At 45.3% G+C, this 23,203-nt stretch overlaps 1 protein-coding gene across 2 annotated transcripts; it reads right to left on the minus strand.

Annotated features, from left to right (window-relative positions):
- Positions 1 to 708: 708 nt before the first annotated feature.
- On the minus strand, positions 709 to 21,217 carry Btnl9 (butyrophilin like 9). Of its 2 annotated transcripts, XM_021177844.2 has the most exons (10): positions 20,997 to 21,217; positions 17,065 to 17,191; positions 14,693 to 15,040; positions 12,777 to 13,058; positions 9,651 to 9,779; positions 8,865 to 8,897; positions 7,717 to 7,737; positions 7,483 to 7,509; positions 3,888 to 3,914; positions 709 to 2,984 (listed from the first exon to the last, which is right to left on the minus strand). In XM_021177844.2, the coding sequence occupies exons 2-10, from the start codon at positions 17,168 to 17,170 to the stop codon at positions 2,347 to 2,349; spliced, it is 1,611 nt and encodes a 536-aa protein (XP_021033503.1). In that variant the 5' UTR covers positions 17,171 to 17,191; positions 20,997 to 21,217; the 3' UTR covers positions 709 to 2,346. The 2 variants fall into 2 exon arrangements, with proteins under 2 accessions (XP_021033503.1, XP_029339961.1); XM_029484101.1 differs by lacking the exon at positions 20,997 to 21,217 and having other exon boundaries at positions 14,693 to 14,912; positions 17,065 to 17,151.
- Positions 21,218 to 23,203: the final 1,986 nt, after the last annotated feature.

Below are 23,203 nucleotides of genomic sequence, written 5' to 3' on the forward strand. Positions count from 1 at the left end.
AAACCAGCCTATTTTATATTTAATCTTAAAAAACTCTAGGCTCCTTGAGAGACCCTGTCTCAAAACATAAAGGTAAGAGAGTGATAGAGGGAGGTACCCAAGGTCTTCACATGTACACGCACGCGCGCGCACACACACACAAGCACATGGACCTCCAAAACACTCGCACCATAAAAATTTATGGCATCATAACATTGGATAGTATGAATACGTTTATTTTGTATAGTAACAAACAGGTGGCTTCCAACCTCTAGGCTGCATAGTAAGAGCCTGCGTCACTAACACCAACAAGGCACCTTTCCCTCTCCCTACAGAACCAATCTAATCATGCCTCCGACCATTTAATACTACAAAGAGGTACTTAAAATATTAACAGCCGCCAAACATTTCCCCTCCAGAGACTAGCATTGAACTTCAGGGTCTGTTCTCTTTTGGTTTGTTATGTTTTTTTCCCCAACACACTCTTTGTAGGCTTATATTTTCAAAACCTACTTTAATAAGTATACTTAAATGCTTTAACATCCCTTCTAGCCCACCACCCACCAGAGGTAGTGGGAAAGTAGGTTAATAGGGCAAAGAAGGGTGTGGACCTGTTTAGAAATTGTTCCCCTACTTAAAACAATTGTATTTGTTTTTTTTTTGTTTATTCTTCTCTCATATATTACATCCTGACTGTGATTCCTTCTCTCCTTTCCTCCCAGTCCCCACTGACGTCCCCTCTCCTCCAGATCCACTCCTTCTCCATTTCAGAAAAGAACAGACCTCCCAAGGATATCAACCAAACGTCAAAATAAGATTCCGTGAGACTAGGCACATCTCTTCATATCAAGGCTGGGCAAGGCAACCCAGTAGGAGGAAAAGGGCCCCAAAAGCAGGCAAAAGAACCAGCAACAGCCACTACACCTACTGTTAGGAGCATCACAAGAACACCAAGCTACACAACTGTAAAATATAGGCAGAGGACCTCGGTCAGATCCATGTAGTCTTCCTGATCCTCCCTTCAGTCTCTGTGAACCCCTATGAGCCCTGCTTAGTTGATTCTGTGGGCTGTGTTCATACAGTGTCCTTGTCCTTGACCCTTCTGGCTTCTATAAACCTTCCTCCTCCCTTTCGGGAGATTTACTGTGCTTCTCCTAAAGTTTAGCTGTGGGTCTCTGTGTCTGCTCCTATCAATTGCGGGATGAAGCCTCTCTGAGAATGATGATGCTAGGCTCCAGTCTACAGGTATCATTAGGAATCATCTCATACACCTTTTTTCTCAGGTGTGTTTCTATTTCCACTATTTCAAGAAATATGTAAGATTGCTACATAAGATTGGCGCCATCTTGCTTTTCAATAGACTGCCTGGTGGGCTTCTCAGCCATCAGTTTTTCGTTTGCTTGCTTGCTTTTTGGTCTATACCGATTATTTCCTTGATGTAAAGCTCATAGCTTTTCCATCCCACCCTCCCCATTCTCTTAGAGCGGTTTCACTTGATTATTTCTTAGGCTTCCTTTGAAAATAGAGGAAAAATAAAGTGTTAGCATGGACTAACATTTGGGTTTTAGTTATTGCCTAATACTACATTATCTTAATTTTTAATTTTATTAATTTTATGAGATTATAACAAAATTACATAATTTCTCCCTTCCTTTTCCTTCCCTCAAATTCTCCTATGCCTCACTTCTAGCTCTCTTTCAAAATCATGGCTTTTAAAATTAATGATATTACATGAGTATATGTATATACACATATTTTGCTAAATATAGCCTTTTCTGAGTGTAAATGTTACTTATATGTATGTTTATGTTTTCGGAGTATCGCTGCATTCCTGCCATCCTTATCCTGCTCCTCCTGGGCGGGGGATCTAATGCACTTTTCTGGGGAAAGTGTCAGTGAAGTTGAAGATGTGTGCTATCCCTCGGGTTAGGCAAGCACTCTACCACTGCTTATCCCCAACCAGCCACATCACTGACATTATTGAATTTCATGTTCGAATTGCCACATACATGATCAAGGAAGTCGCTATAAACTGTATTCAGATCTGAGCCAAAGGTGAACTCATTGCTTATGAAATGACATAACTTCTAGAATTTTGCAGGATCCACAAAATTACACACACACACACACTATACAGAACTATACACATATTAGCGAATAATTATGATTTCTTTCCCATCTCCTACACTGCACACTCCAGAATCCTGCTATATACACAATCTTTCATTTGCCTGTTTAAAGATAATTATATACATTCATCTGTATAGGCCCTCTCTCTTTGTCCTCTTTCTGCTGACTCTGCTTTGGCTGCAGGAGAGCAAAGCGCTGTCCACGAGTTCAGGACAGTGCTTGGACCTGGCCTTGAGGTCACGACACTGCCTCATTAACAGCCCAGGCGGGGTCCAGAGGCTCGTAGGGCTGTAGCCAGTTGTCGTTGTCGCTCTCTTCGAGGACCTGTGGCCCTCTAACCGGCAAAGAGCAGATGGTCATAGGATCCGGGTGTTCACTGCCATCGTGGGCTCGGGGCCTTAAGTAGGCGCGGAGCGCCCCTGAGAAAGTGTCGGTGAAGCTGAAGATGTGCGAGCCATCGGACACGTTGAAGAAAGACAGCTTCCCTGCCTCGTAGTCTAACAGGACGCCTATCCTCCGGGGAGGCACGCGTAGCGCCAATGCCACGCGATGCGGGTCCAGCACGAAGTACTCGCACCGGTTCCACAGACCCATCACCCAGTAGCCGGCCGCCGGGCTCAGGCGCGCAGGCCCGGAGCGCTCCACCGACTCCAGACAGGCGCCCAGGAACCAGCGGCTGCGCCGACCCACGTGCACCTCCCAGTAGTGGCGGCCGCTGGAGAAGCGTTCCCGACTCAGCACGCACGTCTGCTCCGAGAACCGCTGCGGGTCCCCGGCTGCAATACTGGGCACCCCCAGGCGGGAGGACACGCTCTTGCCGTTGTTGGAGACCTCCAGACTAGGGTGCGCTGTGGCAGGATCCAAGGTCACGTCCACTGAGTAGAAGCTTAAGGTTAGTACCTACTGAGGAAGGTTCAGAAACCTCCTCTTCTTTCCCCTCCATTCCTCTCCCTTCTACTTCCCTCCACCTCCCGCTCTTTCCTCTTCTCTACTCTCATTTGGCCTCTCCTCTGTTCCTCGGAAAACTTCTAGTTGACCAGTTGGAGCAACTGGTGGTATTACACTCCTTCCCACCCACCAATTCTGCAATTCTGTCAACCATCCCTCTTCCCAGAGCATCATGCAGATCATTCCCAAAACCAACTCTTTTCCTGAATCCCATTCTTAGGCTCCAAATGAGATAGGTTCATGAGTATATTTGCAAGGACGGAGCCAAGCCTTGCGCAACGAGAAGACAGATACTTGCCGGCTTCTGTGTCCTCTGATCCTATCGCCCAGTCTGAACATCAATGCTGTGTCTCTGCTTTACAGCAATTTTAGGGCTCTTAAAACTGCAGGGAACCTCTGAGATAATCCAGTGACCTACACTCCAACACCCATGCCCCCAAACACATCCACTCGATGGCTGAGAAACTGGAGGGTACCTACCTACCCATTTCTTGAGACAAGGTCTCCCTATATAGCCCAGACTGATCTTGACTCATGATCAAGATCATGATCTTGACCTCAGCCTCCCAAGCACTGGGACTTCGTGTGTGTATCATCATGGCTGCCTGCGGGGCCCTTCTCTGAAATGATCTGAGAGGTTCCTTTCATATTCTGCCCTTTTTTTCTGCAAAAGATCCCAGAAGCAGTCTTCCTATCATGGACCATGTACGCAGCATGTAGTATGTATAATGCGTTCATTTCCAGGATGTGGAATCCTCCCTCTAAAGTCAGGTCCCTCTGCATCCCTTCTGTGCAAGACCCAACCCAACCTGTCAGCTTCAGATACTTACCTGCATATTGCTGGGCTGCTCTCCACTCTGCAACCAAAGAGAGAGGAGAAAGGACTCAGAGAGATCAGCCAGTAACTTTGGGACCCATAGGATGGCATCCCTTGCTCAAGAGCTGCCCACAAATTAAAAGACCTCATCTCTACCTCTGTATTGGACTGGGCAAGGGTCTAAGCAGTGCTAGGTTCAACCAAAGTGCTGTGCAGCTTCAAACTACATTGAGAAGATGCAACAGGAGCAAGAAACCTGAGTACCATAAAGCATGGAAATGAAGCCCATCTGCCTGCCCAAGCTCAGTCCTGGAGACCCTGCTGAGCTGGACTTTGTCCTAAGATTTCTTCCAGATGTTCAGTCTTCCCTCTGCAAAGAGTTGATCCAGAACAATAGAAGACACTTTTTTTTTTCCCAGAGCACTGGGGGTAGGGTGGGGTGGGGCTCAATCTGAACAGCTAGTGGAACATTAGAGATACACAGCTGTGACATGGAATAGCTTAGTTCTAGCAAAATGCTGATTCAGTGTTGGTTTGCTTATTTAAAACCATTTATCTAAATCAACTTGAGGATTTTTAAAGGTTCATTAGCTTTAAAAGGGAAGTAGATACAGGGAAGGAACACTTGAACATCCGGAAGCCATTAAGGCCATTAAGTGATAACAAGCAGGGAAGGCGAGCCTTGGGCAAACCCATCTGAACTGAACATCCGCTCAAGTGGAAACCTTACCTCAATGGGGAAATTAGGGTTGGTGTACTAAGTGGCATTGAGAAGACCCATTCACTGCACACAGACAAATCAGTGGACTCACTGTTACCTCACAGCCAGAGTGTGAAGAATTCTGTAGGATTAATGGCCTACACATGAAACATGCCATTGCAGTTTGGATATGAAATATTCTCCAATGCCCCTGAGTTAAAGGCTTAGTCCTCAGCTCTGCACTATGTGGAATCTTTAAGAGGGACAGCAAAAATGAAAGTCTTCTGGCCTTCCAGGGGTTATTGAGAGTCTGGCCTTCCCATCTCTTCTCTTTGCCTACTGTGTGGCAAGCAGCTTTCTCTACTCACACTCCCTGCTCCCTGCTGCAATGTGCTGCCTTGTCACAGGCCCAAGTGACCATGGATCCATCACCATTGAAACTGTGATCCCAAGTAAACCTTTGCTCACTGCAGGTTTCCTGTATCAGGGGTTCTGTGACACTACTAGAAGGTGAGAAATGCACTATACATTAATAAAAGAAACTATAAGACAGTATCATCGTGGGATCCTTAGCAAAGGTCTTCAACAAAATTTCAGGAACATAAGCCATAAGGTACAAGTTTTGATGAATTAAACTTTATCAAAAGTAAAGTAGTGATCTCTCTTTAATAATGGGATCATGAACAAAGCTAACAGTAAATGACACAGTAATAAAAGGAATTCATATTGTTTAATATTGATTGTGTGTGTGTGTGTGTGTGTGTGTACACCAACACCATACAGGAATCCTCAAAACCTTAGTATCCAGACAGGACCACTAATAAATGAATGAGAAAGCATTTATCTCTATGGGCCGGCAAATTTAGAGAGCTAGTTCACACAGGTGTACGGAGCTTCTCCATAGAGGGTGGCAGGAAGATGGCTTTCTGGGAAACCTTTGTCTGGCCAGCATCCTAATCTCCCTTCCTGGTTATACTTCCTAGAGAAACAGGGTGATAGGACAACACACTTGGGGCTTATTCGGTGTGGTTTGCAGTGGTGTGCAGTGAGAATCAGCAAGAAGAAGCAGACCTAACATACACAAGATGGATATTTAATCAGTGATACGTGTATGAAGCAAGGGACAGACGGCATGTGACTATGAATGATGTTTACAAAACACTATGATGCATGTGACAAAGTAGAAACCCAGGTTTACAAGAATGTATACAAAATAAAGTATATATTAGATCGATGGCCTTATGGAGGGAATATAGGCCTTTATGGCATTGTCAGGTTCCAAGAAATTCCTTTTCCCAAAGTCTAGCATTTAGGCAAAAGCCAGCATTCCCTCTGGGATTTAAGAAGACAGTTCATACTTGCTAAAAAGGAGTCATCCTCCTTATATGTGGCAAAAGTGACATATGTCTTTTCCATTTACCTATGCCTCTGGTGCCTATTAGCATATCAAGGTCTATGCTAGGCTCTAGGATCCCTCAATCCTGGCTGACATACCCTGCCCCCTACCCTAAACCTCTCCAGCTTTTCGCTCCCTACACTGCTCAGACATTTTGGCTATACACTTGGTTCCCCTTTTGGTTTTGCTCTTGGCTCTGCTCCTGGACCTCTCTTCTTCCATTTGCCCTCTCTTCCATTCCTTCTTTCTTCTCTTCTTTTCTTGCTCTCCATCTCTGCCCCTTTCCTCTCATGGCTCAGTTCAGTGCACTGGACCGGTTCAGTCTGGATTATTTTAGTTGCCTCTGACTGTACTCTCCCTCACGTGTACAGTAAATACCTTCTCCTCAGCCACACCCAGGAGTGGCCACGTCTTCAGTCTCATTCAGGTATGAAGAGAAGCATTTAATTATACAGTAGCAGGTCTACTCCAGATCCACAGGAAGTTTGAAGGTGAACATCAGAAATTCAGGTGACTGTAGTGTGTAACTGCTAAATTACAAACCAGCAACAAATGGCTGAGGTGCCTATCTAACATATCAAATCAGACGTGGCCTCCAGGTTCTCCCAGTGTCCTGTCCCTCAGCCTGTACTTGTTACAGGGTATAGCTGGCATACCCCACCCCCTACCCTAAACTTCTCCAGCCAAGAGAGAAAGGCTGGGTTGCTCCTCCCCCCAGCTGCCCTTCCCTATTTAAAATCCAGCCATTTTGGTACCCAGTTCTCTTTTAGGCTTCCTGGCTGCTATCCCTGGTTCGCCTCCCTCCTCTCTCCCTTCCCTTCCCCAACTCTCCTCACATGGCTCAGGGGTGTGTCCACTCTGGGCTCTCCCTTTTAGCTACAGTAAACTTCCTCTACACCATTCCTAGGACCACTCATGCCCTTTCCTTTTGATTTATTTGTTTGTTTATTTGGGTTTTTTCCATTCAGTAACCAGAATTAGAAACAATGCTCTTCCACATGTAGCCCTGGGACAATAAGTATAAATATACAAGGAAACGTGGGTCTGACCTATACCAAGTACAATATGCGTACAACCTGGGAAGCACAGGAGAGAAAATGGAAGCACCAGAAAAGAGTGTGATGTTGCCAAGTAGAGAGTAACTGGCTAGTGATCGCTTGACCTACATTTTTGGTATGTTTGTTTGCTTGCTTGTGTTACTTTACAATGGTGTGGGAGTCTTAGGATTCATTAGAAACCAGGCTTGGAGTTTCGATCAGTTCTCAGGCTGGTGATAGGTGGCGGGTTAACTCTATGGAGATGCCGGGGAAGCCACAGTGAGTTAGCCACGTGATCAGAAGGTACCCGGCCAAAACCCCAGGGTTTTGGCCGGGTACATCAGTGATGTTTGGTAGGCACATCAAATTCATTTCCAACTTAGGACATTTTCAATGGGTTTAGAAAGGTATGATTCTATCATGGAAGTCAGGGAATCTAGTGAGAAACAGCAGGAGAGAAAGGGGCTTTACTCACCAGCCTGGCCTTCAGACCTTCTCCAGTCTGTAGCAACAAAGGAAAAGGGGTATTAGAAAGTCGGGACACCACTTTTTTTTTTTTGCCATAGTTGCCCAATTCCCCGTTCCCTCGATACCCATGCAGCCAGCACAGTTCCAGCCTGGGTGTCATACTTTGTTGGGAGAGGAGAGGATACATAAATAGGTATAATAGGGGACAGAAAGGGATGGTTCTGTGGTGGAGGGCACTTACCAAGCTCTGTCTGAAGTTTCTCTGCAAGCAAAACAGAGATGTGTCAACCTTCTGATTCAAACACATTCCTTCATCTCGGGTCACTTCTCTCTGCAGCTCTACCCTTGATGCCACATTGCCCTGTCGGAGGCTCATCCTCAGCACTCCAGAGCCTTTATCCTATCTTCATTTCAGAGGAAGAAATCAACAGGCTTGGTTCTAACGGGTTTCTCCCCTAGGCTCCAATTGGGTAGAGAGTTTATTCTTTCTAAAACCAAAAGATGTTCCTGGTGTTTGTATGTTTGGGGCGCGGGGCCAGAAGCACATGAATACGCTCAGGCACAGAGCACAACCTATATCTCTTGAGGTCATTTGCTGAACACTTCATTTAAAGATAAGAAGGAGGTCATAATTATTTTTTCCTGGCTAGATGGAAAGGATCTGACTCTGTCTCTAGAATGTGGTCCTCTGGTCTCTCCATCTTCTGTACTCTTTAAAAGCAATCAGTATACTAATTCAGGCTGTGATCTTGACGACTTAATGTAGTGCTGTTTTGGTTTGGTTTGGTTTGAGATTTTGTTTGTTTGTTTGTTTGTTTGTTTGGGTTAAAAGAGAAAGGAAGATGAGTTGGGGGACGTAAACACTCCAGCGGGCTGTGTTGAACAAACCCTGAAGCTGGGATGCACAGGCAGCCCATCTCAGTCTGACTGAGGGAGGAGAGGCAGGCAAAGATAGGTGGAGAACCAGACAGGTGTCATCCTTCTCTCCCTCCAGGGAGCCTAGTCACTTTGACTGCCGTTTTCTGCTCCAGGGGTGGCCAGATAAGCATACTTGTCCTGTAGCCTGCCCTGTGGTGAGGGACCCAGAACCTACTCAACCGTGCAATTAGTCTTCCTGGAGACAAAAGGAATAGAGGATGCTCTCAGACATCCTCTGTCTGAGGTGAGGAATGACCAGACAGGACACGGGAACCTCACTCCCCCCAAGGTATGCAGACTCAGCACTTTGCATCTGGGAGCCAGTCTGGGTGCCTGGACACAGCTTAGCAAACCCAGGCCTTCCCTCCCTTTGCTGTTAGTCCTAGATGCCCCCTCCAAGACTGGGGTCTTGCCTTGGAAACCTGGGCCCTGCTCCGGATGTGGGGATAAAGGGCGCCACCTCTGACTTACCTCGGACCTCCTCTTCCTGCTTCACCCGTTTTTCTGAAAGGAAGAAGGAATGGGAAGAGCTGAGTAGCAAGCTTGCTCTTGCTCTTTTCAACCTATTCTTCCAGACTAGGTTGCCTTGTGCCCTACCCCCTGTCCCTCCACACCTCCGAACCGCCCCTCTCCCTCGCTCCCCTTTCCTGTTTTCCTATTGAAAGATTGGATGTTAGACTCCCTGGTGGGCAGACAGTGAGTGGGGCCATGTGTAGTTGATATAAAGGTGCCAAGATGGCCAGCTTCTTCCTCAACCTCCTGTCTTGAGACAAACACAAATAAAAAACCTGGCAGCTTTCATTTCCCACCAGACTCCTGCTGGTGGACTGACTCTACACGTTCAAAGCCTGATCAGGACACCTCACATAGCCTTTGTGGACCAATCAACCATTCCATCTGTCTTCAAACCAAGCCGCCATAGGGTGGGGGAGGAAGATTCCTCAGAAGATTTAAAAGTCCCGGTCCTCCTCCGGAAGAGATCGGATTTTTTCGGCTTTTCGAGTGCCCCCTCTCCCCACCCGTAGTTTCCTAAGAGTCTTTTTCTCTGTGTATCTGTTGCATGTGTGTGCTTCCTCATCCCAAATGAAAAAAACAAAAAACAAAATGACCTTCCATTTCAACTGTTGATTTTGTCTGTGGTGCTTGAGGTTTCCCTCCTGTTTCCTGCCTACCCCGGCAGGGAAAACGAACCCCATCAGACCTCTACCTAGACTGTACCATTATGGAGCAAAACCAGCTTCAGGGCCTGACTCATACCTTGGAAGCTCCGCTGCTTGTAAAAATATCGCAGTGCCAGCATGGTGAGCACAATCAGACTGAGCGGCAGGACCACCAGGGTTCCCACAAAGGCTTTCTTCCAGGGGGACATTCTGGGTAGGAACACATCTGGAAAACGTGCCACATGGTGTTGGTTATCTCGACTTAGGCTCTACTAACCACTGAAGCAAGAATGTCTTGGACCCCACATCATGATGTCTTGGACCTTAGGGTAGCCAGTTATGTCTTCAGTGGGAGCCTCTCTAGCCAGGTATGAACAGAACATAAACACGGCTGTGCAGCCTTCACTCCAGGTAGAATCAGGTGCAATTCACTACTGTGGAGGAAGGGAAGGCTGTGAATTGAAGATAAAGGATGGGTCCTGGCTCAAGAATGGGACAGCCAGCCTGGTGGCACTGCGTCTTTGCCTGTTCCCAAATAAGCTGCTCTACCCCAGTTATTAGCATGCTCAGACCTGAGTAATAATTTATACAGGTCCCCTGTGATGACTAAAGAGACTCGATATGAAGCCAGGGGTCCCTTAAGTGACGTTGACCTTTTGCTCTGCAATGCCTTGGGGGGATGCTAGTGGCCTGCAGGTGAGATGAGTATAGGAAAATGGGCTCTGGGGTAATAACAGCTGCCATTGCTTCTGTAAACTTGCTTATCACTGTGGGAAAGGGATGTAATGGCCTTTTTATTGTTCTATAGAGGAAAAGTCAGAAACAACTGAGGGAAGTTAACCAGTTTTCCTGCCCAGCTGTGGATTCCGTGGATAGCCGTAACACACACCTTTCTGCTGTCTGCCTTAAAGAAAAACAAAAAACAAAACGCCACCTTAATCCATGTGATGGTTTGTATATTCTTGGACCAGGGAGTGGCACCATTTGGAGGTGTGGCCTTGTTGGAATAGGTGTGACCTTGTTGGAGTAGGTGTGTCACTGTGGATGTGGGCTTAAAACTCTCACCCCAGTTGCCTGGAAGTCAGTCTTCCACTAGCAGCCTTTGGATGAAGACATAGAACTCTCAGCTCTGCCTGTGCCATGCCTGCCTGGATACTGCCATGCTCCCACCTTGATGATAATGGACTGACCCTCTGAACCTGTAAGCCAGCCCCAATTAAATGTTGGTTTTTTTATAAGACTTGCCTTGGTCATGGTGTCTGTTCACAGCAATAAAACCCTAACTAAGACAATGCCCCTTCAACACAGCATGCTCTTTGGTTCTAAGGCTGTTGTCCTTCTGTGAGCAGTAAGAATAAATTCATTTAATCTGAGTTTGAAATGAAGTCTCTGGTTTCTCCCAGTGGGTTTGGATGCCACACCACAGGTATGCCCTTCACCTCCCCACCACTTATAACTGGGGGACCACAATCCCACTTTTCCAGCTCTGATCTATACTTGAAGGAGTTTAGCATCCAAACTGTTTTCAATCTGGCTGGGGAATCTACGGGTTGTCACTTGCTCCCTGGCATTTATCTCAGTTCTCACACCACTGGAAGAATCCCTAATAAAACCAATAGCTGCTTAGTCGAACCAAGCCCTGTGTTAGTTTCAATGAAAATGGTTCCATGACACCAACCCAACCCCAAAACCTTTGACCTACAATTTGTCCTGCCTACAAGATGTGCTATGGTAAAGGTGGTGCAGAACTTGTGGGAGTGGCCAACCAGTGACTGGTCCTGCTTGAGACTCATGCCATGAAAGGGAGTCCACACCAGAGCCCAGACACTTAGGATAGAAGCAAACGTGACCAGCAAAGAAAAAAAGTCCATGAAATGATTCCTAATGATACTCATAGACTGGAGCCTAGCATAATCATCAGAGAGACTCCACCAACAACTGGTGGAAATGTTTCAGAGAGCCACAGCTAGACATTAGGTGAAACTTGGGAAATGCTCTGAAAGAGGGGGAGGAAGGTTTGTAGGAACCACAGGGATCAAGAAAACCTTAGAATCAAGTAACCTGGGCTCATTAAAAACTCTCAATTGCCAACCAAGGAGCCTGCATGAGACTGGCCTAGGTTCTCTGTAATGCGTTATGGTTGTGTAGCTTGGTCTTCTTGTGTGATTCCTAACAGTGGAGGTAGAAGCTTCCTCTGACTCTTTTTACCCACTTTTGGGCCCCTTTTCTTTCCACTGGGTTGACTCGTCCACCTTTAATATGAGGGGAAGTGCCTAGTCTTACTGCAACTTGATATGCCATGTTTGGTTGCTATCCACTGAAGGCTGCTGTTTTCTGAAGGGAAACAGAGAAGGAGTGGATGAGGGGATGGAGGGAGGGGGTATAGGAGTAGGGGTGGGGGAACTGCAGTTGAGTTGTAATATATGAAAGAAGAATAAATTAAAAAAAAAAAAGAAAAAAGAAACAAGAAAAAAGAAACTGTCCTCCCCAAAGGCTCACAGGGAGTGGCATTACTGAGGTGTGACTTTTTGAAGGAAATGTGTCACTGAGGGTGGGCTTTTGAGGTTTCACAAGCTCAAGCCACTCTCTCTCTCTCTCTCTCTCTCTCTCTCTCTCTCTCTCTCTCTCTCTCTCCTGCGTGCCTATCTAGTGACGTTTCCAAAACCTTGGTCCCACCATGCTTTCTGCCATGAAGATATGGACTAAACCTCTGGAACTGTAACCCAGCCCCAATTAAATGTTTTTTTTTTTCTTTACTAGGAGTTACCATGCTCATGATGTCTCTTCACAGCACTACAACCCTAACTAAGACAGGCCCCAGAGGCTGGGTGCAGTTTAGTGCTGTCTGTAGTCCAGGGCAGTTTCCAGAGCGGCCAGGGATGAAGGGACGAAGACAAAAGCAGAGCCTAATTCTGCAGAAACATGCATCAGCTTAATAATTCTGTATCTGTGTGATCTAATCATTCAAAAGTAATGCTTTATTGCAGAGGGGTGTTTACTTTAAAAAAATTTTTTTTAACCTTTAGAAAGTATAGTAAACTAAGGTGGAGATTGCTCAGTGGTTAAGAGCCCTCTTCTGGGGTCTCATACAAGAGATAGACATCAAACCAAGAAGCTACACCCCCTCCCCTAAGCCATGCATTATTGTATAGATGACTTCTGGGCGAATCAACATGGAGCTTTTGATGATTAGAAAGACAAGTGTGAGCCAGTGCCTACTGACCTGCAATCTGGATCACGAATTCTTTCTTCTGGGGCAGCAAGGGATTCTGAATTATACAAGACACATTGCTATGGGCCCCTCCTCGGACAATCACAGATGTCTCCAGACTGAACAGGCCTTGGGCATTCTGGGTGATGTCTTCAGACTCTGGAGAAAGGCACTGACCCTGGTGGCCTCTCCACTGAACCTTTGGCTTGGGGTACCAGCCACTGGAACTGCACTGCAGCTGAATACCTTCTCCATTGAAGCCCTGGAGGGAGATGTGTGGGTCTGAGCCCGATCCTGGAAGAGCAGAAGGAGTGAGAAAGATCAGGCTCACCATGCATAAAATTCCTGCCACTGCTGACCATCTGAGGGCACCGTAAGATGTCAGGAATTATGACTGCTCTTAGCACGTATGTGAGCTTCAGCGGGGAGGGGCTATGTGCATTTAGTTATATTGTGCTATAAATGATCCCACTACAATGAAGAATCATCTCACCCAGAACTCCAGTAGATTATCCTCTGTTAATTCTCACTAGATCTCAAATGCCTACAGTATATGCAATCCTTTCCCAGTCAAACAGAGCTAGCTCTGTTATCTAGCTATCATTTGTTATTTAACTATCAAATTATGTGCTAGGGGTCAAACCCCACTCTTGTTCATCTAAGTAAACACCTTACCACTGAGCTCTATCCCCAGCCATATATATATATTGAGACAGGGTTTCTCTGTGTAGCCCTGGCTGTCCTGAGACTCACTTTGTAGACCAGGCTGGCCTTGAACTCAGAAATCCGCCTGCCTCTGCCTCCCGAGTGCTAGGATTAAAGGCGTACGCCACCACGCCCGGCCTCAGCCGTATATTTTGAACTTGCAAAATTTTAATGTATGTGTGTACATATGTGTGTGTACAGAAATATATATATATATATGGAGAGAGAGAGTCCTTTTTGTGGCTGGTACATATATGACTTACAAGGCTGACCACTCTTCATGTATGTAACAATAGTACTCAAGGAAAAAGAGGCTATCAACTTGAGAGTGAGGGACATGGAAGGGGGATTTGAGGGAGGGTATCTGGAAAGAGTTTTAGGGAGAAAAGAAAGGTAGAAAGGGATGTAATTCTACTTCAATCAAAAACAATAAAAGATTAATGCTGTTTAAATAGCAATGATATGTAAAATACATATCAGGAAAACCCCAGGCCTTTCTCCATCATTTTAATTCATGTCTCACTACCAATGCAATCCACTTCTATTTGCTTCTAGTTTGTATTTCTTACACGTCTTCCTACAATATTCCCCTATTAATTGTGTACAAAAAAATACATCCTCAGATTTCTTTGCTTTTACCCTCTTGTTAATGGATTCTAGGAATCATGGCACATCTGCTCATTGAGACATTACAGGCTCTGGGCATTCTACATGTTGGCCAGGAGCTTGTTTTTCAAGCTTCAGAAGGTGGACAGTGCTGATGGACCATATTCAGTTCCTGTGGATTGGTATTTAGGAATCTTCGATGTTCTTGAAATTCTATGTAATACTACAAATACTGATCTTACACAAATGCCTATTACATCCTTATGCCACTTTGATTCACCTTGTCATTATGATTTAAAATTATCTCTCCAGCTGTTTTGAAGTCATTCAGTATTTTTTGAACCTTTTTATTGCTGCATACTGATTTGTTGTTTTTTTTTTTTTTCTTTTAATCGTTTTAAATGCTTCTCCCACCTGACTCCCAACCGCTGGTACCGGGGATCGAACCTCAGCCTGTGTGTACTAGCCAGGCACTAGACCTCAGAAGTATCCCTTCATGCCACACCCAACGTTTTAAAATATTGCGTTTGTTGTTTATTTTCGACCTGAGATTCTCTCTGCAACTCCAATCCGATCCTTTTCTCTGTCTCCAGCTCCTGTCTGGCTTGAGAACGTACCTGCTACTTCCAGCTCCCACATGGCTTCACCAGAGAAGTTGTGAGAAAGAAAGCGGCACCCATATCGGCCCTCGTCGGAGGGAAGCACGCTAAGGATGTGTAGGTTCACGCTTCCCTCTGCAATGTCATATGCTTCAAATAAGGTCCTGTTTCGGAACTGTGCCATCTGCGGGCTGGAGCGCCCCTGCGGCTCCTGGTACAGGTATACCACGTTGGAGACCTGGGTCCGAAACCAGAGAATTTCCATGTGCTCTGCGTCTTGGTATGATGATAAGCGACATGGGAACTCCACCGCTTCCCCGACGCGGGCCAAAATGGACTCCTCAGGGCCCAGCACCCAGACCTTGTCTAGGACAACAATCCAAAACAATGGATCAACCCACTTCAAAGTTAAAAAAAAAATCACTTCTGTTTGTAGATCAGAAATCTACAGCAAATCATCCAAACGACAAAGATGAGATGCTCTCCAAGAACAATCTGTGTGCTTTCCTGGAGAAGAAATTGTTATGAAAAGAGTCAATTAAAATACCTATCTACATACACACATTATAATCAGATGCACTGTACAGAGCGGGACTAGTTATCGGTTTGAATCAATCAAGCATAGATGCTATTTGAGGAGTTGTGTGTGGCCAGGGGAGCATGCTAAATACAATGTGTTTTGTGACTAACAAAATTTATGCCTGTGATAGGGAATTGCTGGTTTGCGTAAGTGCACCAAGAAAAAGATCTTGAAAGAGAGAAACCATTTAGCTGATGGTGCTGCATTCTGGGCAGTGAGACTGGAAAGCCTTATTCTGTCCATGTCTTTATAGAGTTAGTAGCCATCACTGTGATAAACGTCATGGTTGAGAGCAACCTGAGAAGGAAAGGTCTCATCTTACAGGTAAGTCAAGGCAGGACCCCAAGGCAAAGCCCTTGAGGCAGGAACTGAAGCAGAGACCATGGGGGAGAGCTGCCTACTGTCTTTGTTCTTCATGGAGTCTTCAGTCTGCTTTCTTAGGCCCAGGATGTATAAGCACCCAATGGGCTGAGCCTTTCTGTATCAATCACTAATTTAAGATGCCTCGGGCTTGTATGCAAGTCAATCATAAAGAGCCATTTTCCCAAGTGTGCTTCCCACTGCTCAGATATCTCTGACTTGTGTCAAACTGACAATAAGCTAGCTGGGGCAGGCAGTTTTCACAACATTTATCAACAGAGTTCATATGTATAGCTTCTGTGTATTTTGGTATTTAAATGCCTGCTGAACTCTGCCATTGAGAGAGACCTGTCATATTCTTTCATTTGATCGTTGGTCTTCTTTTCTGGTGCCTCCAGGTGGTCTCTCTGCTATCGTTAGTCGGCTTCCTCCTTTCTAAATTCAGCTAACACTTCTTCCCCAAATTCAAACATACTACATCTCTTTCCTCATCCTTCACTTTGCCTGTAGATCATGGACGTTTCTTGCTTTGTGTCATTTTGGAAAAAAAAAAAACAAAAAAAACAAAAACACCCAACAGCAACCTTTTACCTCCTGGATGAATCCCAGCCAATCCAGTCACCTTCCTACCAGGCTCCCTCTCCAGGGTCTCTTCAACTGTCCTTCTCACACACCTGAGATGCCTCTGTCTCTGTCTCTGTCTCTGTCTCCTCTGTCTCTGTCTCTCTCTTCCATTTATCCTTCATTTATTAGCTTCACAGGGAAGCGAGGCTATCCAGGAAAGAGAACTGCTCTTCTCTGTGCTTGTTTTGTTCCAGGGAAGTGTATATGGGAAACAGGGACTGGCACACTGATGAAAGAGCATCAAGCAGTGTGGCTTTAACAACTGGAATTGAAGCAGTAAATAGTGCTATATGACTGTACTGGTTGGTATATAACTGTACTGGTTGGTATATAACTGTACTGGTTGGTATATAACTGTACTGGTTGGTATATAACTGTACTGGTTGTAATATGACTGTATTGGTTGGTATATGACTATACTGGTTGGTATATAACTATACTGGTTGGTATATAACTGTACTGTTTGGTATATAGCTGTACTGGTTGGTATATAATGGTAATGGTTAGTGTATGTCCTAGTACTGAAGGGGCTGAGGTAAGAGGATTTGAGAGTTTCAGGCCACCCTAGGCTGCTTAGCAAGAACCTGTTTCAAAACAAAACAACAAAAGTTACAAAAACAAAAGAAAAATAAACCAATCAACCGAACAACAATAACAAAATCCAAAACCCTGAGTGGGAATCTTTTGGCATTTTAGTAATTAGTATGGTCTGGTGCTGTATCATGAGAGCCCACCCCTAGAGGGCACCCAGCAGAAAAGGGGCAGAGTTTGGGTGCTCATAGTCTACCTGGATGAGCTGACTATGGCTGCAGATCAAATACACTACCTGAGTTCACCTCCCACAACTGAAGGAAGAGAAGGTAGGTGAAGAAGATGCTGAGGCACCGAGGTATTTGCTTCAGAAACCCCAGAAATACTGAGAAATCTGCCATCTGTCAGCGGTGAGGGCCCACCTAGAAAATAATGAACATGCTGGGTAATATGGGCAGTGACCCTTCACCCAGAGGGTCTGAGATTATATTCATTCTTTTATTTATTGTTGTTATTATTATTATTATTATTAGCTAATTCTGGAGTTCCATATCAGGCCCGTAGCTTCTTTTAAACCATGACAGGATATAAGAAAGAACTGATTCTAATTTTATCAGGTGACGTTGTTAACATTGGGCTTGTTGGAACTCATGGTACTGTGAGCAGACAGGGTTGAAGGGTCCCAGAGGAAGCAACGTATTGTTTAGACTCAGGAATGGAGCCATACATTGTGTGGAGGCTCAGTGTCACCCTCCTCTGGGTTAGTGACACTCCCCAGAGAATGGGAAATCTAGGAAGAATATCAAATGCAGCTTTATCTCCCTTCCTCCCCACTGCAGACCACGGGTGTACACATTCTTTGCCCTGGAACATCAGGTTCATAAAACAGGAAGACAGAGCTATTTTTTTTCCAAAGCAGAGTGAGTATATATGGTGGCTACCTGCCAACCTTTGGGACATTCTGGTCAATTTCATCTATTCTGATCTTATCGGGGGTTAACTAGTCCCTGTTCTCATGTTTTTTGCATCTTTAGGCCCAGCTGATGGAGGGATACCATCTGGCAATCCCTTTTCCATCCTCTGGTCCAGAAAATTCAGACTCCTCTATCTCTTAAGTCCCTGTTGCACTCTGTGTTAGCAACTAAGTCTAGCAACCAATGTGTCTAATGTGATGAGTGCATCTTGGGATACCGAGTCTCTCCACATCGCTTCTTTATTTAGGCGTAGGACTTCAGGCAGCAGATTTTGTAGCCTGGTGAACCTCAATCTTTGTGCTTGAGCAATGGAAGGAAAAAGTCTAAGCCTCCTATGAGTTGGCAAGATGCTGTTTAAATTGCATGTGATGGCACACACTTAAAATCCCAGCATGCAGAAGACTGAAGCAAAGTGATCATGAGTGTAAAGAGAGCCTGGGCTAGCTAGCCAGACTCTGTCTCAAACACAGAAATAAAGAAACACTCTATAAATAAAAGTCACCACCTTCTCCTCTCTCCACTTTCAAAACATCATTTTACAGCTTTCTTCCAGAAAGGGTTCATCCCATCACGACAGTTCCTCGGGGGAGGGCATATCCAGTGGATTTTTACTCTCTAATCCAACTCACATTTCTACTCTGTCTTTTGCTACCACACTCACCATTGTTTGGTGACCCCCAGATAGCCTTTGCTTCTGCTGAGTCCTAGCCATATGATCTGCAAAACCATGGACAAAGATGTAGGATTGCACAGTAGGAAAGCAGTCAGAGGAGATGTAGGAAGGTTGATAAGGACTTTTCAGAGTGACTTATGGGCTAGAAGGACCCAGACTGGTAGGAACACAAGATGGGGTGTGGGAAGCAATGGTCTAAGAAATGAATGTACCACATTTGGGGCTTTGGAGCTCAGACTCAGAGGTTGCAGAGATAAGGCAGAGGAGCAAGTAAGGGCCACTCCAATTGTGTTTCAGATGGACTCTTTAGAGGGAGGAAGGATCATTCCCCTCTGGAGCCAACCTGTCTGTTTTGATGGTCTGAATATACTGAGATTATTATTTGTGCGGTAACTAACAAGACCAGAGGTCCTGGGCAAAGATGAAAGCTCCAAAGGGACAGTAAGACGCCTTGTCCATTGTGGCTGATGACAGAAGTGGGCACATGCATATCAGTGACAGCTCTGCCAAGTGGCAGCAAGGCACCCGAAGCCACACTGACTTTGTGTTTGTCACTCACCTTGTCTTCCCTTCCCTTTCATGCCTTGTTCTTATGGGCCAGACACAGCTTAGAGACCCAAGAGAGCAAAGCCACACTAGGAACATCACCACCCAGATAGCACCTTGCAAAGCAAGCACTGGGGCATATGCAGTGGTCTGTTTGGATGAGCTACGATGTGAGGACTTAGTCAACTGTGTTAAGTGGTAGCTCTTGTCAGCCTAGAGGGACAGTGTATTCCTACCAAAGGGGCAAGTAAATGGGGTAGCATGTTCCAGAATTGCTATCTGTAGTCATTTCTCTGTTGTGATAAACACATGATTGCCATCACTGAAGCTATGGGGGGGGGGGAGGTTAAAATATAAGTTGTATACGTGAACACACATACACACACACACACTGAGGTAGAAGCTCCATCACCTCTAACTGTGTGTGAAAGTGTCCCACATGATTCAGTTTCCCAACTTGTAATTTGGGCTTATTGATGGAGGTAGTAATAACTTTGTCACCAGCCTTTTCACAGACAGGAGTCACAGGTACTCAGTGTCTGTTCACTACTCAGGGATAGCTATTGGACAGCCTTTAATCGAAAGCCAGTAGTCTGGAAACTTCCTGAAGTGACTAGAAGAGAGTACACACACACACACACACACAAACCCATGTAAATTCCCACAAGCAATAAACATAAATTAAATACTTATTGAACACTCACATATTCCGTCAGTATTACTACTACTTTTACCAAAACGCCCAAATTATAGGTAGGTAAGCTGAGGCATGTGGGACACCTTCACACACAGCTAGAGGTAGCAGAGGGAGATTTCTTCCTCAGCTGTTGTTTACAGCATCTGTTTTCTCTCCCCCAGCCTCTCCCCAGCTGTGCTGTGTCAGGTCTGGCTTCTGATTTCATTTGCATCAATAACTACAAACCATCATGCAGTTATGAGGCACCCAGCCTCAAGCAGTGCCATACCTACCCGCACTAAAGAAGAAACTAGGTCACAACTGATGAATTTAAATTTTACTGCCAAAGAAAAAGAATGAAAACTTAAACCAAAGTGTCCCCAAGACTTTGTCACCAGCCTTTTAGACAGGAGTCATGGGACTTCAGTATCTGTTCAATATTCAGGGGTATCTGCTGGATAGCCTGTAATTGGAAGCCTGGAAATTTCCTGAAGGGACGAGAAGAGAGTTTCCTAAAGTGACTTTGTGTGCCATTCACCACACTACTTCCCACCTCGAAGCTCCTCTCCACCTTCCCTTCAGTTAAAGGCTTTGATCCTTCCCGCAGCTTCCCCCAAGGAGAAACACTTTCTAGTTTTCACCATGTGTGCCAAGGTTGCCATGGGCTCCAGAGTCTGACCCAGGTGGAGAAGTTTGGCTGGAGAAAGGAGAAAGCTAGACATGCTGAATTGGGGTGTGGCGGTGGTGGAAGATGGAGACCGAGGGGAAGAGGCCTCAGACCTAGCAAAGTTGTCCCGGTGATCCCTTGGGATGCTACTTTCTGAAGATATGAAGGACACAGAGCTCATGCACACTGTAGTACAGAAGCCCACCTCTCACTTCTGCTGTTCTGCACTGTTGTTTTGCAAACCACAATCGGTACATTTCATCTTGCAGTTATCCCCATAAGTTCCAAAGGGCAAATGAGACCTGCGCACTTCCTAATCCTTTCCCACTCCAGTGCCCTCTACTGCCCACTAGTCTGCATCGATGTGATTTTACTTGGTCTATAAGAGGATTTCCATCCTCATAAAGAGCTGAGTCACTTTAAGAAGGGAGTACCAAAAGAATGAACCCTTTTCATCTGCAGGGGGAAAGGATGCATCGGAACCTTGCCTCCTCAGAGGGCCCAGCCTGAATGGGCATCTTCCTTAAGACATCCAAAACATCCCACGCACCCCTCCAACCAAACCACCGGAACTGGGTGATAAGAGCATATGTGATTCCACCTATGCTGTGCTTCCCCTAGGGTGCTTTCTATCTTTTTCTGCTTTCTGTTTCTAGAAGGTTCATACAAGTGTTGCAAAGGAGCCACGTACCTTTCAGGTAACAGAAGAAGATCCAAGCGGTAGAGGGATGCTGGCAATCTCACCTCCCTCTAAAGGGGGTGATTGTGAAGTGTTAGTCCCTGATTCTAAGCTGCTTTAGATGTGGACTGGCAGCTGGGTTCAGGAAGAGGATGCAGCTCACTGGTGACAGAATTACTCACCCACCTTTCACCTTAGGACATAAACTATTGGTTCTGCCCTTTGTTATAGAAACCAAGATAGATAGAACAAAACGAGGAAGTCCCCGTCATATCCCGTCCTCGTGGAAAAAAAATCTCAAGCTAAGTTCCCATAGAAAATGACCCTCCAGTGTCTTAAAAAGAGGCCAAAGGTGCCTGGGAACTTCGTTAGAACAGGCTGCATCTGCAGGTGGCTAAGAGCAGAAAAAGAATGCCCAAGCTGGCCATCCAGGATTTCTGGATAGATCAAGCTGGATATCCAGGGAGGCTGGATGGTGGTCCAAGGCCAGTCTCCGTTAGAAGTTGGGAAATGCTTGTGCCCAGCTCCTTCTTAACCCATCATATTCCTCTCTGCAGGGAAACACCCGATGGAAATCTCCTGGGAACATTGTCACAAGCGGACTTAGAACAGCGCTCATATATAGCTCAGAAACAGTGGGGTATAAGCATTTCTCTAGTGAAGCTGCACTCTACATGGAGCTGAATGGGAACAGAAGAGAGGCTGCTAGAGGTGGCGAATCTACCCTTCTCTTGAGTTTGTTCTATAAAGTGTGTCCTTCCTCTTCAAGACTCTCCAGTCACTTAACCTTCACCCTTTGCTCTTGCTTCCGCAGTCCTCTCTCTGCATTCTCACCTCCTAATCTCTCCACGGAGCAGGAAGGCAAAGCTGTGTCACACGCTCCGCCCATGTGCATGGCATTCTATAGGTCTCTTTCCTATCAATCGGCACTCTTTCCAAGATCCTACTCAAAATTCCTGCCTCTGATGGGTGGACTTGACCTCTTCCCATGTGCACACCTCTTTCTTCTCAGTCTTCGTGCAAGGGGTCTCTGAGACCGCCTGCAGAGTATGGTCCATAGGAGCCAAGAAGGTAGATTCGTTCAACACAATTAAGCAGCCGATATTGGTTCAAACTATGGGCGTTTTACCCCCAAGTGGTTTATTTTAGGCATATGAATGCCCCACACATAAATAAATGTGCCTGCAATGGAAATCTGTGTAAAGTGCATATGATGCCTTCCAAAAAAAAATAGGCTCTATAGATTGAGAAAAACAAGCTTATGATAAGGGTCTGGGGGAGGATCCTGTGGGGTCTCAGACTCACAGACAGTACAAAGGCTATTAACCGTGTGTGCTGCCAGCCTTCTGGGCAGCTAACAGGTTATGGGTTCCTTCTTTTGAAGGATCAATCCTGTGTTTAACACTCCAGCCTCCCCAGGTGCTTATCTGTGAGCACAAGGACCTCTGGGCCACCTATATTTCCCTCCTTTTTACTTTTTAAAGAAAAATTATGGTTGTAATAGAGTCCAAGGTTGAATGTATTACCTTTATGGCTGGTATAACTAACACAGGCAAGGATAAAATAATTATAATAATCGCTAACAGAGAATCAAGGAAAGGGGAAAGCCATCTTAACATGATGGGTATTCAGAGGTCACTTGAGAGATTTTATCTCTTTATGCAAATCGTGAATTTGACCTTCTGTAATGTGAGAGAAATCTAACACAATAAAGAAACATGTCAGGAAATTGTTGACAACCAAAATAATGCTCCAGCAACAAATTATCTATAGTAGCTTTATTTTGTAAAACTGTGACTCTCAATTCAACCATCTCTGGGTTAATTTCTGATAATATTTTTGCTACAATATTAGTAGTTTTACTACTAAGTATATACTATAGTAATTATACAGGCCACCCTCTGCATTCCAGGAATTATTCCTATGATTCGTAATAAGAAAGCTGCTGTGGATGCAACCATTACAGGGTCCCATAGGATGCAAAGAATCATCACAACTTGGAGGGAAGTCTCTTAATTCTGCTGATCAATTGTAAAGCTTTCCTGGAAAAATGGATGTAATATGGCCTATCCCACATAACACCATTCACACAGATCCATCCCAAAGACAGTTGTTTGCCAGAGGGAAGCGTATGGTTAGAGGTGGGATTACAATCAGGAGAGATATAAGTTATATGTAATTTAAGATAACATTTAAAGCATATTCAATGTGATTAAAAA

This window comes from Mus caroli, chromosome 11 (genome assembly GCF_900094665.2).
Source record: "Mus caroli chromosome 11, CAROLI_EIJ_v1.1, whole genome shotgun sequence".
Taxonomy (NCBI): Eukaryota; Metazoa; Chordata; class Mammalia; order Rodentia; family Muridae; genus Mus; species Mus caroli.

Excerpts from the sequence above, each read along its gene's own strand:
- Btnl9 (XM_021177844.2), bottom strand. The coding sequence starts at position 17,170 with ATGGCAGATTTCTCAGTATTTCTGGGGTTTCTGAAGCAAATACCTCGG. Across the intron at positions 3,915-7,482 it reads AAGGTCTGAAGGCCAGGCTG|AGTGGAGAGCAGCCCAGCAA; the intron begins GTGAGTAAAGCC and ends CTTTGGTTGCAG. Across the intron at positions 2,985-3,887 it reads AGCAGCCCAGCAATATGCAG|TGGACGTGACCTTGGATCCT; the intron begins GTAAGTATCTGA and ends GCTTCTACTCAG.